This window comes from Lissotriton helveticus, chromosome 1_1, assembly GCF_964261635.1.
Source record: "Lissotriton helveticus chromosome 1_1, aLisHel1.1, whole genome shotgun sequence".
Classification (NCBI taxonomy): Eukaryota; Metazoa; Chordata; class Amphibia; order Caudata; family Salamandridae; genus Lissotriton; species Lissotriton helveticus.
The window spans coordinates 1782305389-1782321597 of record NC_136057.1 but is presented as its reverse complement, the minus strand read 5'-3'; the positions used below and the strand labels follow the sequence as shown (position 1 = coordinate 1782321597).

Genomic DNA, 16209 nt, shown 5'->3' with positions numbered 1-16209 from the left:
AATGTGAAAATATGCATCTTTTAGATCTAATGTTGCGAGGAAATCCCCTTGATTGAGCAACAGCAGAACCTGCTGCAGCGTGAGCATATGAAAGTGTTCTGAGAGAATGTACTGGTTGAGGGGTCTGAGGTCCAGTATGGGTCTGAGGGACCCGTCCTTTTTTGGGATTAAGTAGCACAGGGAGTACACTCCTGTGCCTCTCTTCCACCGGCACGAGCTCGATTGCCCCTTTTTGCAGCATGACGAGTACCACCTGCTGCAATAAGTGCAAATGCTCTGTGGACATAGGACGGTGTTTTGGCGGTATGTTGGGTGGGGTCGATGTTCACTCCAGACAATAACCGTACTGGATAAGCTTTCTGACCCACCGATCTGTGGTGACAGATTTCCAGACCGACAGGAACTGTTGGAGTCTCCCCCCGACCGGTGTTGTATGATCGGGGGGCAGTGACAAGGCGTCACTGTTTGTTGGTGGTGGAGGATCGGGAGTTGTTTCCACGACCTCTGCCCTTGGTGCTGTTGCCTCGATAGCCGCCTCTACTCTGTTTGTTGTAAGAGGTTTGCGCACCACCTTTAGTGTACTGTGTTTGCTGGGACATCTGGCCTCTGGAAACACCTCTATTGCTTGAGCAACCAAAAGTACTACCCCTGAACTGCTGGACTGGAGAGCCCCCATGGACTTTGCAGTCTCTGTGTCTTTCTTTATTTTTTCCAGGGTGGTATCCACCTCCGGTCCAAATAAGTGATCAGGGTTTACAGGCTGATTGAGGATGGTGGTTTGTATCTCTGGTTTGAACCCGAGATTCTGAGCCAGGCCTGACGCCGCAACATCACACTTGTGTTAATGGCCCTGGCCGCGGTGTCCGCTGCGTCCAGTGCACATTTAATAGAAGCATTTGAGATGAGCTTCCCTTCTTGAATGAGCATCTCTGCTGCCTCTTTATACTCATCTGGCAAGTGTTGTAACAGGGTCTCAAGTGTATCATAGTGTGCCCGGTCATATCTGGCCAAGAGCGCCTGCGTGTTAGAAATGCGCCAGATATTGGCCGCTTGAGCCGCCACCCTTTTCCCTGATGCTTCCAGCACCTTAGATTCCTGGTCAGGGGGAGGAGCATCACCAGTAGACTGTGAATTTGCCCTCTTCCGGGCATTAGAAACAACCAGGGAGTCCAATGGCAACTGGCCCTTGATGTAGGTAGGGTCGCCAGGTGCCGGCTTATACTTCTTTTCAATTCTAGGATTTATAACCCTGGCACGTGTGGGTTCTTTAAAAATGTTTGCAGCGTGTTTCAAAACACCCTTCAGCATTGGCAGAGTCTTGACAGTCTTTTCAGAGGTGGAAAAGGTATCAAACAGAAAGTCCACTTCAATAGGGTCAGCGTGCAGCTGGACGTCGTGATTCTTAGCTGCCCTCTCAATTAGTGGATTAAATGCCGCAGAATCCTCAGTAGGTGAGGTTTTGACAGTATATACTTGAGTGTCCGGGGCAGTTTGCGGATCCCCTGGGTCCCCAGCATCTGCCCATGAGTCATGGTGATCCTCAGGATCAGTGTCTGCAGGGAAGTTGTACTCCCCATCGTCCCCTTCCCCAGCCTCCACATCTGAGTAAGTGGGCGAGGTTGGAGCAGTGTCCTGAGGTTGTGGAGTAATCAGTTCAACCAGAACTGGGGAATCCGTAGAAGCCTTTTTCCTCTTCAAAGGAATTGTGTACGACTCCATAGGCTGTGCCGGCGTGATCTTTCGCTTGTAGATGGAAAGTTTACTGGTGTCGGCGTTGATAAATTGTTCCGACTGCTCCTCCAGTAGGGGTTGTCGATGTTTAGTGCTTACAACTGCAGGGGTAGGATTCGGCCCAGAGGGCACTTTCGTCGACGTCTCGACGACCGTCCTGGGCACGAACGCCTTCGGCGCCACTTTCGGCGGCAGCGTGAACTGGATCGGCGCCGTCGACTTTGGCGGTTTGGCAGCGGGCTTCGGGGTGGAAGTATCCTTCGGATCGACCGCGGAAGCCTTGTCCCTGATGCGTTGCAACGAGTCCGACACCTGCTTCGTGAAGGATGCGGACGGTTTCGTCGACCCGACAGGTACTCTCGATCCACCACCATGTGCAGACTCGAGGGCCACAGTACTTATGGCCTTGTCCGGCCGACGTGCAGGATCGACAGCTTTTGGAGCTCCGAGTCCTCTGTCTGTGTCGACGGCCTTTGTCGTCGGCGGCCTTGACAATCTGTTTCGGTGCCCCAGTCTTTAGCTCGACGCCCTTGAGCGACTTCACCGGATCGACAACCTTCTTCGGCTGCCCCGTCATGTCTGAAGACGTGGAGCCGACCAAAGCGACAGGCGTTTTCTGTTTCGACGGCGCCTCTATCACTTTCGGTTTTGTCGAGACCGAAGCTTTCACTTTCGGTTTCGATTTGACCAATGGCGGCTCCGTAGAAGTGTCCGTAGCCGGGCCCGTAGGCGAGACCGTGAATCCAGGTGCAAGATCTTGGGTAAGGCCATGTGGCGATCCCTCGACCTGAGCCTTAGTGATTGTTCGAACGGGGCATAGCTCTTCACCTGAGCTATCTTCCGTGGCCCCATAGGCCTCATTGTCGTCTCCTACCTCGTCGACGAAGTCTTCTGTATCGAGCATTTCGACGTCTGTGTCGCAGTTAGAGTCGATCTCCGCCGCTGGAGTTGAAATCGGCTCTCTATCTTCCTGCTCGTCTGCTTCTTCCCCCTCGAAAATGTTCACCGGGTCAGGGGCCGTCTGCTGGGCCTCCTGGCGCGCCACGCGCCGAAGTCGAATCGTCTTCTTGGAGCGAAAACAAGCCATACAGTTGGCTTCATCGTAATCCGGCGACAGGCACTTGTTGCACACCGGGTGGACATCGATGTGGGGATACTTCGAGTTGCACACGGGGCATCTCTTGAACGGGCTCCGTTCCATGATGTGTCGTCGAAGAAGTCTGGTTGCGTTGACTGGGCCTCGAGCACCGAAGAGCCAAGCGACTCCTCTGGATGTCCGATGCCCATGCGCACTGTAGTCCAGGGGAGGAGCCACCTATCTCGTGATACTTTGATGACTCTTCCAGGACAACAATGTGCAATCATCCGGACCCAACACTAGGCGGCGATCTATGTTATAGATATGAATTCAGCAGCCCACATGCCTCGAACCCACCTCTCCTCCGAAGGACACACGTTTTCTTCTGCCGTGTCCAAGAGAGCTCCCAGATAGTGGATTTGCTGGGTTGGGTTCATCATCGATTTCTTGAAATTGACCTGAAGGCCCAACTTGTGCATGAGCTGCAGGCAAATTGAAAGATGATCATCCAGAAGAGATGGGGATGAACTTTTTAGGAGCCAATCGTCCAAGTAAGGATATATGAAAATTCTCTGTCTTCGGAGGAATGCAGCTACCACCGCCATACACTTCGAGAATGTACGGGGAGCTGACTGTTCATCACGACCAGTATGCAGTATTTCCGTTCGGACTGCAGACACTTGAAATCTGAGAAATTTGCAATGCCTCTGAGATTGGAACATGAAAATATGCATCCTTCAGGTCGATGGAACACATCCAGTCCCCCTGATGTAACTGAGGAAATATTTGATGGAGCGCTAACATCCGAAATTTCTCCCTTCAAATAAATCTATTCAACAACCTTAAATCCAGTATAGGTCTTGAATTCTGCATTGGGACCTTTTTTTTCTCACCAAGAAGAAGCGGGAGTACAGACCTTGGTTTCTCTGTGACAGAGGAACTTCCTCTATGGCTTTTTTGCACAACAGGATGTTTACTTCTTCTTGTAGAAGTTTTCGACTTTGGTGAAAAACTTTTCATTGGACGTATGGCAGGAGGAGGTGCTTTGAATTTTAGGAGATAACCGTTTTGGATTATGTCGGTGACCCATCTGTCCTTTGTCAACTTTCTCCACTCATCCAAGTATAGAGCAATGCTTCCTCCTACCGGAGTGGAGCACAGCTGTGGAGGAAGTTCCTTCTCATTGCTTCTGAGGTTGCTTCGCCGCAGAGGACTGTTGTCTATTTCCTCCTCTGCCTCGCCCAGGCCTGCGCTGTTGAAACTGCGACATTTGCTGAGACTGCCCCTGGTTTTGCGACGACCAGTTGGACGTTTGCCCACGTTGTTGAAACGACCTCTTGTCGTAGGGGCGAAAACGACGACGGAACTCCTTTTTAGGTCGAGGACCGTAGGCTGCGCTTGCGCAGTCTCGGTCAGAGAATTAATGTTTTCAAGATGGGGCTTGAACCCGCCCCTCTTCTCCATTGGCTGGCCTCGTAAATGCTGGCCAGCCATTGGAGGAGAGGGGCGTCACTCCCATTAAGCCCCTTCTTTTTCGGATTCGGGGGCGTGTTTTTTAGGTTCTTTCTATCTGTGACGTCATCCGTCACTCACCAAAAAACACGCCCCCGATTCCGAAAATTTTGGAGCTTTGCGGCAGCCATTTCTGCCCAACTGTGTCCGGCCCTTGCCCCCGCCGCAGCTCGTCATCTTATGAGGTAGGTGAACGGATGAGTTATTGACCACAAGCGTAGCCAGAAGTTCGTGGAGAGCAGGTACAAAGAAGGGCATGTTCTGAGGGGGACGATACATGAGGACAATTGTGAGGGGGGCCAAAAGATTAAGTGAGCGGGCAACTAAAAGATCAACTCCAAGTATGGGAGAATAAGGAAGGAGCTGAAACTGAAGAGTAGAGCGAGTGATCATCGCCACACCCCCGCCGGCTTTCCCATCAGGGCGGTCCGCCCGAAGGGCGTAGTAAGAGTCGGGGAGGGTGGACAATAGGTCAGGGAGGGAAGCAGCCGAAAACCATGTCTGTAAGGAACAGAAAATCAGGGGCTTCAGTGTCCAGTAAATTGTAAAGCTCAAGCTGGTGTCTGCCTGCCGAGCGGGTGTTTAAAAGGCAGGCAGTAGCCGTGGTAGGTGACGTGGTGGTGGACGTGGGGGGGGGGGGGGGAGGAGGGGCAGGCAAGGGGGGAGCGTGTGACAAAGGAGTGAGCAAGGTAGGACCAGGCAAAGGGGGCAAAGGGACAGAGATGCCCAGCGCAGTAATGCGCTGAGGCAAGGAAGGGGCGATGGGTTGCGTCACATCAAGAGAAAGCAATTGAGCGAGGGTATAAACTAGTACAGGGGCAAAGTGCATGGGCCCTGGTCCCGGCCGGTCGCGGACGGGCGCAGACGGGCTTGCCTTAGGCGCGCCCGCTGCGCTCGTCCGCTGCACGTACGAGGAATGCACATATTTATGGGGAAAGGGGGCATGGCCTCACAGCCGTGGGCGTGGCCTGTGGGCTAGTGGGGAATGGCGGCGAACTGGTGGAAGGTAGGCAAACCAGCGGTGGTGGAAGGTAGGCAAACCACACAAACAGAATGGGGATCTGTTTTTGACATCTTCCCACAGGAAGGACATTTGTAGAATAAAGGTGGCATAACGGACCATAAAATTCTATAGGAATTAGTCAGAAAAGGTAGAATATAACCACCAGCAACAAATACTGTCAAATAAGACAAAAAAAACAACTACATTCTGACTGAAAAACAATCAAATTCAGCAAAGCTCAAGTTCCAGGTTCCTCACAGAACAAGCCGGAAAAACAGAACTGACCTAATTGTCACCTGTGGGGCATGATGGGAGCAGAGTTCCCCCTGGAGGCATTAAAGGCAAAGTGTTCAGATTCTCTGAGGCCTTAAAGGCGAGGTGCCAGTCTGATTTTCTGTACAGGGGTGTTATTTCTTTATGCAGCCTACATAGGCTAATTGCCTTTTATTACAGTTCCTTTGATGAAAATAAAAGGTGTTTGTCTGTGGAATGCATTTTAGGCTCCTGCCTTTTTCTTGCATTGTTTTCTATGGTTTATTTTCATTCTGCAGAAAATATGTAATCATGGCTTTATTAGCCTAAAGGTTATGGTTGGGCTGCATATTATTAGTGTATACTTGTATATGTGTATAATTTGTTTAGTACTATGTACTCTTATTATATATTTACATATATATGTATTTTGTTATATGTTCCGGGCTCCCGCTAATGGGTGGAGATTATTCAGTGCTTATGACTATTAATGAGTATACCCTGGAAGAGAATCTGCGGCTTCAATCGTCTCTACCAGATACATCGTTACCGAGGGTAACTCGTACATCTGATAGAGGCTACCAGCCGCAGATTCCTTAACGTAGAATAGATACCCATGCCATACCCAAGGGGAAGGAGGGTCTGCTAGAGGGCCTCCCCAACTCGAACACAGAGCCCCAATAGGGGATGAGTCACAGGGACAGGGAGAATGGCCAAGTCTCCCCACAAGCAGAGGAGACCTCGCCATTGTGGAACACCAACCCCACCGGGGCTGGGTTATGAAGACAAGAGGCAGCCCAGCCCCACCAAGCAGGAGGAAGCATGGGCAAGGCGGAAAGGGACCAGTGCACCCCAAGCCCAATCAAGGTACTAGAGACACCAGCCAAAACCCCCAGAGATACAGGCAGCGCAGAGGATAACCGGGGAAGAGGACTACCCCAAGACTCTAAGGAGAAGAGGTAGAAAAGATGACCAAGGCCTCCATCGGAAAACACATACAGTGAAGAGGGCAGCCAGACCTATCACAGCTTGAAGTAGACAGCCAAGACAGAACGTCGCCCCAGTCAGCAGGGGCAGACGCAAAAGAAAAACTTAGTCCACAAGGCTCCAGCATAACAAGAAGCAGGAGCGCCAGGGCCCACGCCAAGGCCCCGTCCGCAGACCAGAAGGAAAGGTAGATGCAGCTGGCCGCTGACAAGCGCCACCAAACAGAACGCTCAGACTATGCCAGACTCAATACAAGGGCAAGGCCAGAAAACAAATCCCGAACGACCCCTAGAAGGAGACCGCTCTGGACAGAGCCGATCGACACAGAAGTACGACCAGCCAGAAAATAAGAGGAGGAACAAGTAAGACGGACCAAGCCGTTAACACAGGAAAGAATCCCTTCTGGAACACCAGACAGAGGGCCAAGCAAAACAGCGTTCAAAAGGGCAAACACACTGCAGCTTAACTCGGTCGAAAGCGAAGCCACGACCAAGAAACCACACCAGCATGATACAGCAACACCAGGAAGGGTGAAGAACTCGCAAAAGGGAGTCCACACCCTCCCAGCGAAAGACAGAGCTATACAATAGCTACAAGTAATCCACTTAGGGCATGACAAGTCCCGAGAAATTATGGGAACCACTCTTAGGGAAAAAATCCCGGATCAGAGAACAAAACCATAAAACCTGCGGCAGAAACCAAAGAAGGCTTAGTAAGTAGCCAAAAAGTATGCTCTTGCCAAATAAGTGCTGAACCTGCAGCCAACTGAAAAGAGGGGTCAACTAAGGGACCCCAAAGGCACAGCAAACTACACAAAAAGTGTAACGGTCACTCCAAACCCCAGATTCCAGGAGCAATGGGATAACACCTCCCACCAAGTCCCGGAGCATCAACAAACCAGCCTACTGAGGAGGAGGGGGAGGGGTAGGGGGACGGAGCCCCGCAAGAAGTCTGCAAGAGTGTTTAACAGAAGGACCCCGCAAAAAGGGCAGGTCAACCAGACGCTCCCTAATATTTTCAGGAAGAAAAGCATCACGTAGCCAAGCATGGCGACGGAGACCCACAGAAGAGGCCATAGCACAGCTGAGACCAAAGGCAACATCCAAGTCCGCACAAAGAATAAACGCAGCCAACTCCCTACCAACCAACACCTGGCCCCGCAGATCAGTACGGGCACCTTCGTGGGAGACATGAGAAAGAAGAGACACCACAGAGTCCCACAGGCTGGAAGTAGCCCCAGTCAAGACACACAGAGTGTTGAGCGCCCTCAAAACAGCAATGGAAGAAGCAAAGACGTTACGCCCCCCATGAATCCAGCCACCGTGCCTCCAGAGACAGAGGAATCAGTGCCTGAGTGGGTATTTGCGGCGCCGGTTCAACCTCTGCCACCATGCGCTCCCCCAGGAGAATGGGCAGGGTTGACACCGGTACAGCGAAGGAACCAGCTCGGCCTCAGATGGGGCAGTCACCCGCATCAAGGACAGAGAGGACTCTGGAAAGCATCCCAGGTCCCAGCCTCCACCCGTGATTTCCCCGGAGCCGGGGAGAAAGGATCCCGGTGCCGAAACAGCGCAGGCTCGGCCTCTGGCGAGGCAGCTGCCTGCTCGGAGGACCGAGGGGGACTCCAGGGCAGGCCCGCAGATCTCCTGCGACACCACAGAGAGCCACATAGGGATTGGCAGCGAGGCAGGGACGCCAGGCGCCGGAGAGGGGAGCCTCAAAGGACTACACCTCGACAACACCACCCTCCTTCGACCTGAAGCCGAAACCTTTGGCACAGGAGCTGCAGGCAACGCCGCAGAAGTCCCCGCGCAAGGCAAGGGATCCGCGGTCGTCTCAGGAGGTGCCAAAGAAGCCTGCAGCGCCGCCGCATAGGCTGTAATTTGGGCCCTAGTCACTCCAATACAGGGAAACGGCTGGTAGGAGGGCGACAGGCGGGGACGCACGTCCCTAGGGGAGCCGGCACACATCCCTGAAGGAGGACAAGACCTCGGAGACAAGCTGAAAGACCTACCAGCCGGCGAACCATGCCCTTGGGCCCTTGGCGAGGGACTATGCAGAAGACGGAACCGGCGGGTCATTGCCTACGAGGTAGGGGACGGAGCACCGACCTGAACAAACGGGCCGACAGCAATTTCATCCGGCGCTCCCGCCGCGACATAGGTATAAGGTGCTGACAGGCACCACATGCAAATCGGGTGAGGGTCCATCGCCGACATGGTACGTCCACAAGAGGTACATGTCTTAAGCCCAAAGGCATTCGCACACTGTTCCACTAACGCCAAAGCGTGAAAAGGGGAAAAAGGCCTGAAAACAGGCCAGCACACATTCCGGATCTAGTTGCACGCGGAAAAGAGAAAAAAACTGATGTAGGCGCGCCGGGGTTGGACATGTGTCCTCGCGGACGTCACGGACGACTTCAGGGCGGAGTCACGTGGTGCCGTCCCCCTGGCGCACTCGGATGCTGTGGCAAAAAGTTATCCGGATCCAGTCTCACGCCTGGGGATAATTCTGCATTAAGGATTCTGCGGCTAGTAGTCTTTCAGATATTTATGTTTCACTCATCTTCATGAATTGATTTTTGCTCGTGAGAAAGTGTCCCTCATAGTCGTTGAATGCTATTCATGATTACACTGAAATTATGAAAATGTCACATGCAGCTATGATAAAAGGAGCCATGTATTTTGGGTAACTTTACACATGCCTTTGTAAAAAAAAAAAAAGTCCTGGGGTTGTACAAAAGTTCAGATTTTGGCCATCTAAAACTTTCTATACCTTGGAGAGTTTGTAAAGAAAAAAAACATTTAGATTTTGTTCATTTTTATAAAATTGTATTTGTTTAGAAAACAAAACCACACATACCGTGCATTTGATGCCACATTTGAATTGCCTAAATTCAGAACATACAGGGACAGGAGGGCACAATTAGGGGGGACAAGAAGAAACTTAGCAGGAGGAAGAAACAGAGATGGGGTGGGGCGAAAGTAAACAAGCATTTACAATGCAATGGTTTCCCCTTTGAAAAAGTTTGAGCTATTGGCATTGTAAATGACAAAATTTGTATTTATGTGTTGGTTTTGAAAACAGATAAATAAATGGCATTGTCATTTACATTGCCATTAGCTTAATCTCTCACAAATGTGAGACCTATTGTACCCTACGGACGAGCTCAGCAGACAGCAATTACTACCACACACACACACACACACACCCAGAGCCAGCCACACACACACACACCCAGAGGCAGTCAGCAGGGCCCGGTGCAGCTCTTCCTGGCTATCACCTCCTTTCCCTGCTGGTCTTTCCTCCCCACTGACCTTCTCCTGGTTGGTCACAGCAGCACATATTCTCCAGTGCCAAACGTGGAAAGCTACCGGCAAAGAAGGACCAGTCGCTGACAATAATCTCTTCCAGTTGAGAAGCGAGGACTTCTCCAAGTCCAGGTGAAGCACCAGTTACTGGTGCAAAGGCACTGATAACTATCCTACTTTGGGTGTGCAAAAGTTAAAAAATCAACTACCAATTCTGAGACACAGAGCCCTCATCGCCAGGCAACAGCCAGTAGTATAAGAAAATGAAGTGATTTTACCACACTCTCCAGTAAACATTTACAGCAGTGAAAAGGAGGAGCTCTTCACACACCCTGATTTAGATCTAAGACAGGAGTCACACCTTAAACGAACTTGAGTACTGTTAAGCGGATGAATGCAAAAACAAAGCAGATCAGAGAAAAAAGTCACTTAGGACAGGACTGCGGTACTGAGAGGGTCTAGGTTCAGCAGTGCTTCCAGCAAGAGTCGCTACCCAGATTTGGTTTCTAGTGTGGTAGGATCAGTCAGGCTTACTCTTGCCCTGGAACTCCGTATTGCCTCAACTGTAAAATACAGCTAGGTCTGTGGACCTGAGGGAACCTGAATCAAAGTACTGGCTACGCTGCCAAGTGCATACCCCCTGAGATACCCAGAACTAACCTTAGCTCTCTGGCATCTGCATTTGTTTTAGGACGCGCCACAAATCAAAGCACCTCATGATCAGATCATGCCAGGGCTACGGCACGATGAAGCACTCCTGATAATGTTTCAACCAGCTCAGGCACAGGAGTTTATTGGGACCAGACTGTAGGCCAAAATCTTTGTGAATGCAGATCAGGCAAGTGAGAGGCGATGTGGATGCACATTGGTAGAGGCTCTAAAGGCAAACTGCAAAGAGAGGAATCTGATTCCCCCACACACAGAACCCTGTAATTCTCTATAGCATGACAGAGAGAATGCAATGCACATTTGCAAGCATCAGTATTCGGTGACACCTGTGCAACCTTGTACAAAGCAAAGCCTTCCATCATTTTGGCTTGCCACGTTCACAGGCCATAAAATATTCCCCAGCACTCTGACAGTCTGCGTTACAGTATTTTGAGACAGGATACAGTGTACCTTAATCTAGGAGCGCTCAACAAATAATCAGTCAAATAATGACACTCCCAACCTGACGATTTTTGTATCATGCGTAAACTGGACCTCAAGCGTCACTGGGTACAGAGACAGTTCTGTCTATCGCTAGGATTGCATAACTCCGCTCATCTGTGGAAGTACATTATCACCCGTCTGCACCATTTATTATCGTTGCAGATGCAGATATGAGCTCAAAGAAAATGATGTCTGTTGATATCACCCGCGGCCACTTGGCACCCACTCAGGTGCGGTTTTTATTGAAGTTCTGGTGTGTATTATGCCGGTCTGTCTCTGTTACCAGAGTGTCCTCGCTCGACCTCTATTTAGTAGGTGGGTGATTGGGAGTTCAGGTCACTGTTGTAAAAGGCTGCATGTTACGGTTGTTTTGCTACACTTGCAACCTAAGTTATGTTTGTTAAGGAAGCTTGCGCTGTAACTTTTCGTGCATTGCAGCTGCTTTTGTTGTATATGCAGGTGTAAGCTGCCACGTACGTGTGGAACAACGGCTGGTCTGCTGCTCCACCTTTTATAAATGTGTTCCTTGTAACAAATTCTGTTTTCAGGAAAAGGAATAATTTCTTTTGCTGATCGTTCTACCCAACACAGAAACGAACTGCATTTCTGAATGATAATTTGCAAAATACACAAAGCAGACTTCCATTTCCTCCTTCAATGGTGCCATGGTGTACACAGAGTTCCTGCTTTCACGACTTTACCCAACATCAACTTGGAGAATTCCCTGCTCCAACATGAGAGCACGAAAATACTACACACATCGGGGGCAGACACCGCTGCAGGCCACAAACACCCATCATGCACACACATCGGGGGCAGACACCGCTGCAGACCGCACACACTTCTCACACACACAAGGACAGACACCACTGCAGTCCGCACGCACTCATCACACACACACACACACACACACAGGCCCGACCCGCCAGTGGCCCACATCTTACCTCAGACGTGCTCCGCAATGTCTGCCCAGCTCCCGTAGGCCGCTGGGGAACCACGGCACTGAAGCTGCCGATTCAGATGCAGCGCAAGTCTGCCCAGCCCATTAAAATATAAATGCCACATGACCAGGAACCTTCTTTATAAAGCAACGGTTTGTAGAGATACATGTCACTCTGTTAGGGACATAGTACGCAGCTTCCGATAGGTGTCTACGAGTCCCTGCAGTTGGCCCCTCAGTCCCTGCGCCTTGATGCCAGCAGCGTAGCCCAGTCCACACTCCTCCAACTCTCACAGTCCGCACACCTCCAGGGTCTCAACAGAGCCGAGGAGGAAGGGCGTGGATCACAGTACACGGCGCTCATGCAAGTCTGTGCCCCACTCTATTTTTGTACTCCTACCATACTGCCCATGTCTCTGTAGGTGTCCCTCTCGCATGCCACAGCTCACAGGTTTGGAATCCACAACTCCGCAAGACAGCCGCATCTTGTTGGTATCTCTTTCACCAACCTCCGGGCACCATCTTGCAGCTCCTCTGCTGTCGAATGCAGTCGGACCCCAGCCGAAGTTCCAGGGACCGCAGGGCAAGACCGTGTGTGCCTGCCACTGCCCGTCAGGGGCGAGCGGGAGGTTAGGGGACAAATTCCTTCGGCGGTTCCGCGAGGCCCCACATTCCGCCGCGCTCTGAAGCCCTCGTCGTCTCCCCCCTCCGGGCACTCCACGCAGCAGCAACAACCAGACTACACTTTCAATAGAAGTTACTTGCAAAATAATTTATTAAAAACAGATTACAGGCCTGTCCTCTGCTTGCTCTCCGACACCGCCAAAACAAACCTGGAAGACAAAAAAAAATAAACGTCGCCCACGGCCGCATGACGTTGCGGAGGGAAGAAATCGCGGGAACGCCCACGAATCTGGTCCGGCCATGACGGACAGATCTCTGTTCCAATGGCTAGCCTCCATTTATGGAGCTAGCCAATGGAACAGAGGGGCAGATTCCCAAGCACATATTATTCTCATTAGGTTTTCGCCTGCGCCGAAAAGCTGCGCAGAGCGCAGCTTTCGACGAGGCGAAACCTAAAATGCTATGGCCCGGCTAGAACTGACAGTCATAGCGCTTTTGTTTCTTTAACAAAAAAAAAATAGTACTTGCATCACAACGCGCGAAGTGGAAGGTCAGCGGAGGAACATCTCATTACAAATAATTAATCCGTGCTTGGTCCATGCACCAACGACATAAAAGGAAATGACGCATTGGAAGTGCTGTCCAATTAGAAGGTAGCAAAGAGAAGTGACTACGATCCAAATGAATGGTAAGCAATGGGCGGCTTTCAAGTCTAGAACACAAGAGTCTCGCAAGCAAGAGCGCATGCGCTAGTGCATGCTGTCGCCGGCTCGACTTAAAAATCACTGCACTGGGAATCACAATAAGCAAGACTTATTGAATCAAAAGGAGAGTGAAAAGTACCTTAAGAGCCACTTCAGCACTAATCTCATCCTGCGTTTCCGCTAACCGTTTCTTAGCCACCTCTGTTCGTCGATCACAGTCTGCAATGAATGAATTCAGATGATCCATCGCCTGTGGGAAAAGAATATTACAAGCAGTGACATTAGATTAATTAAGGGGGTAAGGAGGAAGTATAAAAGCTGAATTTTTTTGCATGACTTCCACTTCTGTTAGCAGTACACAATATGTCTGGCATACAATCTACAGATATTATGTCCTTTATACTCCTACTAGTCATGTCATGCAGATGCGTCATCTTGTCAGCCAACTAGCATTTTCATAATCAACATACATTTCTCACACCGATATACAAAGGAAACATGGTGCAGGACTTGCAGAACTGCAAAAATAGGCATACAGAGGGGAACCTCTTCCAAAGTTCTTTTCTTCCCTAGCTCTGCACACCCTATTCCATGTTGAAAACACACAAAAAACAAACACAATTAACCACAAGGGAGGAGTGACAGGGAGGCGGCCAAAAAAAGTGTGTACTGCTTATGACTTCCCATATTACATCACTCATGACATGGTCAGTGACATCATTGATGACATTTCAAATGACAATTGATGACATCACTGATTACATCATCTAGCGATTGAGAGTGTTTTCTAAAAGTTTATGAGTGTTAAACATATATACTAAGGTAGTACAAAAGTTAAATTAGTATACTTTCTGTACTACTAATGAGTGTTACTATTTCTAACATCTTATATGAGTGGCTGTGTTACAGTAGTTATCTGTGTGTGAGTGGGTGTATAACTGGCTGGGTGTGAGTGGTTGTATGGCTGAATAAGTGGGTGTGAGTAGTTGTATGGGCGAGTGAGAGGCTCTGTGAGTAGCCATATGAGTGACTGGCTATGTGAATGGGTGAGTGACTGGGTGCAGGAGTGGCTGTATTGGACATCAACTGTATGGGTGAGTGAGTAGATGCGTGAGTGCATGGATGTGTGAATATGTAAGTAAGTGGTTGTGTGGTTAGAGCTGCTGTAGGAAGCTGGGTCAGTATATGGTATACCACTAAGTGATTATACCTATACCATGCAGAGTCCAGAGATTCCCCAGAAGTTTACAGGACTCCATGTAAACCCAAAGTGCTCCATGTGTGGTAGTGTGGGCAAGCAGTAGTGTAAGCCATTTGTTATGCACATAGTGATCAATAAATGACACGACTCAAAAAGGAGAGCCACACCAATTGTAGGGGAAAAAAAGCTTATTTCAAGATTTATTTTAAGACCAAGATAAACTTTCTAAGGCGAGTACGTTTTTCAAGGAAAATACTTTTCACTTTAAAAAGTTGGCACTTCGTGCAATTTTCAGGCTTTGCAATGTTAACCAATGGAGGAAAATAATAATGTAGCTTTTACATGACTTACAGTCCCAGTCGGGTGCAGAGGTCAGATTCTAGGGCGGTGCCCAATGTTAACAAATGAAGACTGGGGGTTCCCAAAGATGCGCTGCTCCGAGGTGTCAATCTCCTGGAGTTACGTTAAGTACAAGGGAGGCCAAGACAGCACCAAACTTACACCCTCAGCAGCACTGGTGCGGCTGGGTGCAGAGTGCCAACACAGCGTCGGGCGCCCAATGCAATTCAATGGGGGAGTTTGAGATTGAAGAAGGGTTGGAGGCTCAGGCTAGGAGGCCTGATGAAGAAAACCCACATCTGCCCAGGTAAGTATAGAGGCTAGGGGATGTAGGGACACCATTGGTCAGGATTCCCAAGGTCACAGAGCTTTGGGTGCAGGGGTGCCCATAGGAGTCGTAAAACACCTTACCGGGCAGGCAGCGGTCCGGGCAAGTCTTCGACTTGAGGCTGCAGGCATTGAGTTGGAGTCCGGCAGGGTTCAGCCCACGGAGGACTTCGCTTCAGAAGCGCTGAGGAACCTTCAAAAGACTGGTGAGCGTCGGGTACGGAGGGGAGTTTGTGTTTCCTCAAGGCAGAGTTCTTTTTATCTGTAGATGGTTTCTGCTTGACCGGTCCGCTGTTCATGGGAGGTTTACAGTCTTTATCAAAGGCAGGCAGTCCTCCCACTACTTTGGAAGTCTGTGGGCCTGCAAGACGAGTCACCTTATTGTAGCAGAGGTAAAAGGCAACAGACAGGCCAGCAGGGCTGGAGCAGAGTCAGTCACTGGTTCTCCTTCTCTGATGCTGGTATGGCTCTTCATTGTCCAGGCTTCTTACGTCATCGTAGATCTGATTTCAGGGTCTGGGGGAGCCACCTAAATACTAGGTTTGGCGCATTTACAGGCGAGTAAAATGGTAGGGACCAATGGGTTCCTTACATGGGGATGTCACTGACCATGTCATGAGTGATGTAATTTGTGAGGTCATAAGCAGTGAATTGCAGGGGTATAATCTATAGGTAGCTCAGGTAACTATAACTGATAAAATTCACTGGTTTTAAACTGGTGAAATCTGAGCCCAAATGTAACATCCTGGTAACTTTTTTTGTGGGTGAATTTCTACGTTTTTCTAATTGTATTTCCAAATTGTAAACTGTAACCTTTGAGAGGAAGTGTGTGAGTGAGCTCATGAGTGTCAAAGTGGGTGTGTGGGTGAGTGAGTGTCTTAATGCGTGCTTGAGTGTCAGAGTGGGTCCGTGAGTGGGTGCGCCTGAGTGGGTGTGAGTGCCTCCATGAGTGTGAGAGTCAGCCAGCGGGTGAATGTATGAGTGTCTGAATGAGTCTCAGAGTGGGTGCGTGGGTCTAGGAGGGGTGCACATGTCAGAGGGGGTGCCC

General features: G+C 50.1%; 1 protein-coding gene across 2 annotated transcripts in view; it reads right to left on the bottom strand.

The window, feature by feature from the left end:
• Positions 1–16209, bottom strand: part of LUC7L2 (LUC7 like 2, pre-mRNA splicing factor) — a 331681-nt gene that overhangs the window by 95067 nt on the left and 220405 nt on the right. For both annotated transcript variants that reach the window (XM_078640346.1, XM_078640339.1), the window contains one exon: positions 13434–13544. In XM_078640346.1, the coding sequence (XP_078496472.1) occupies positions 13434–13544 (111 nt within the window). The remainder of the gene's footprint in view (positions 1–13433; positions 13545–16209) is intronic.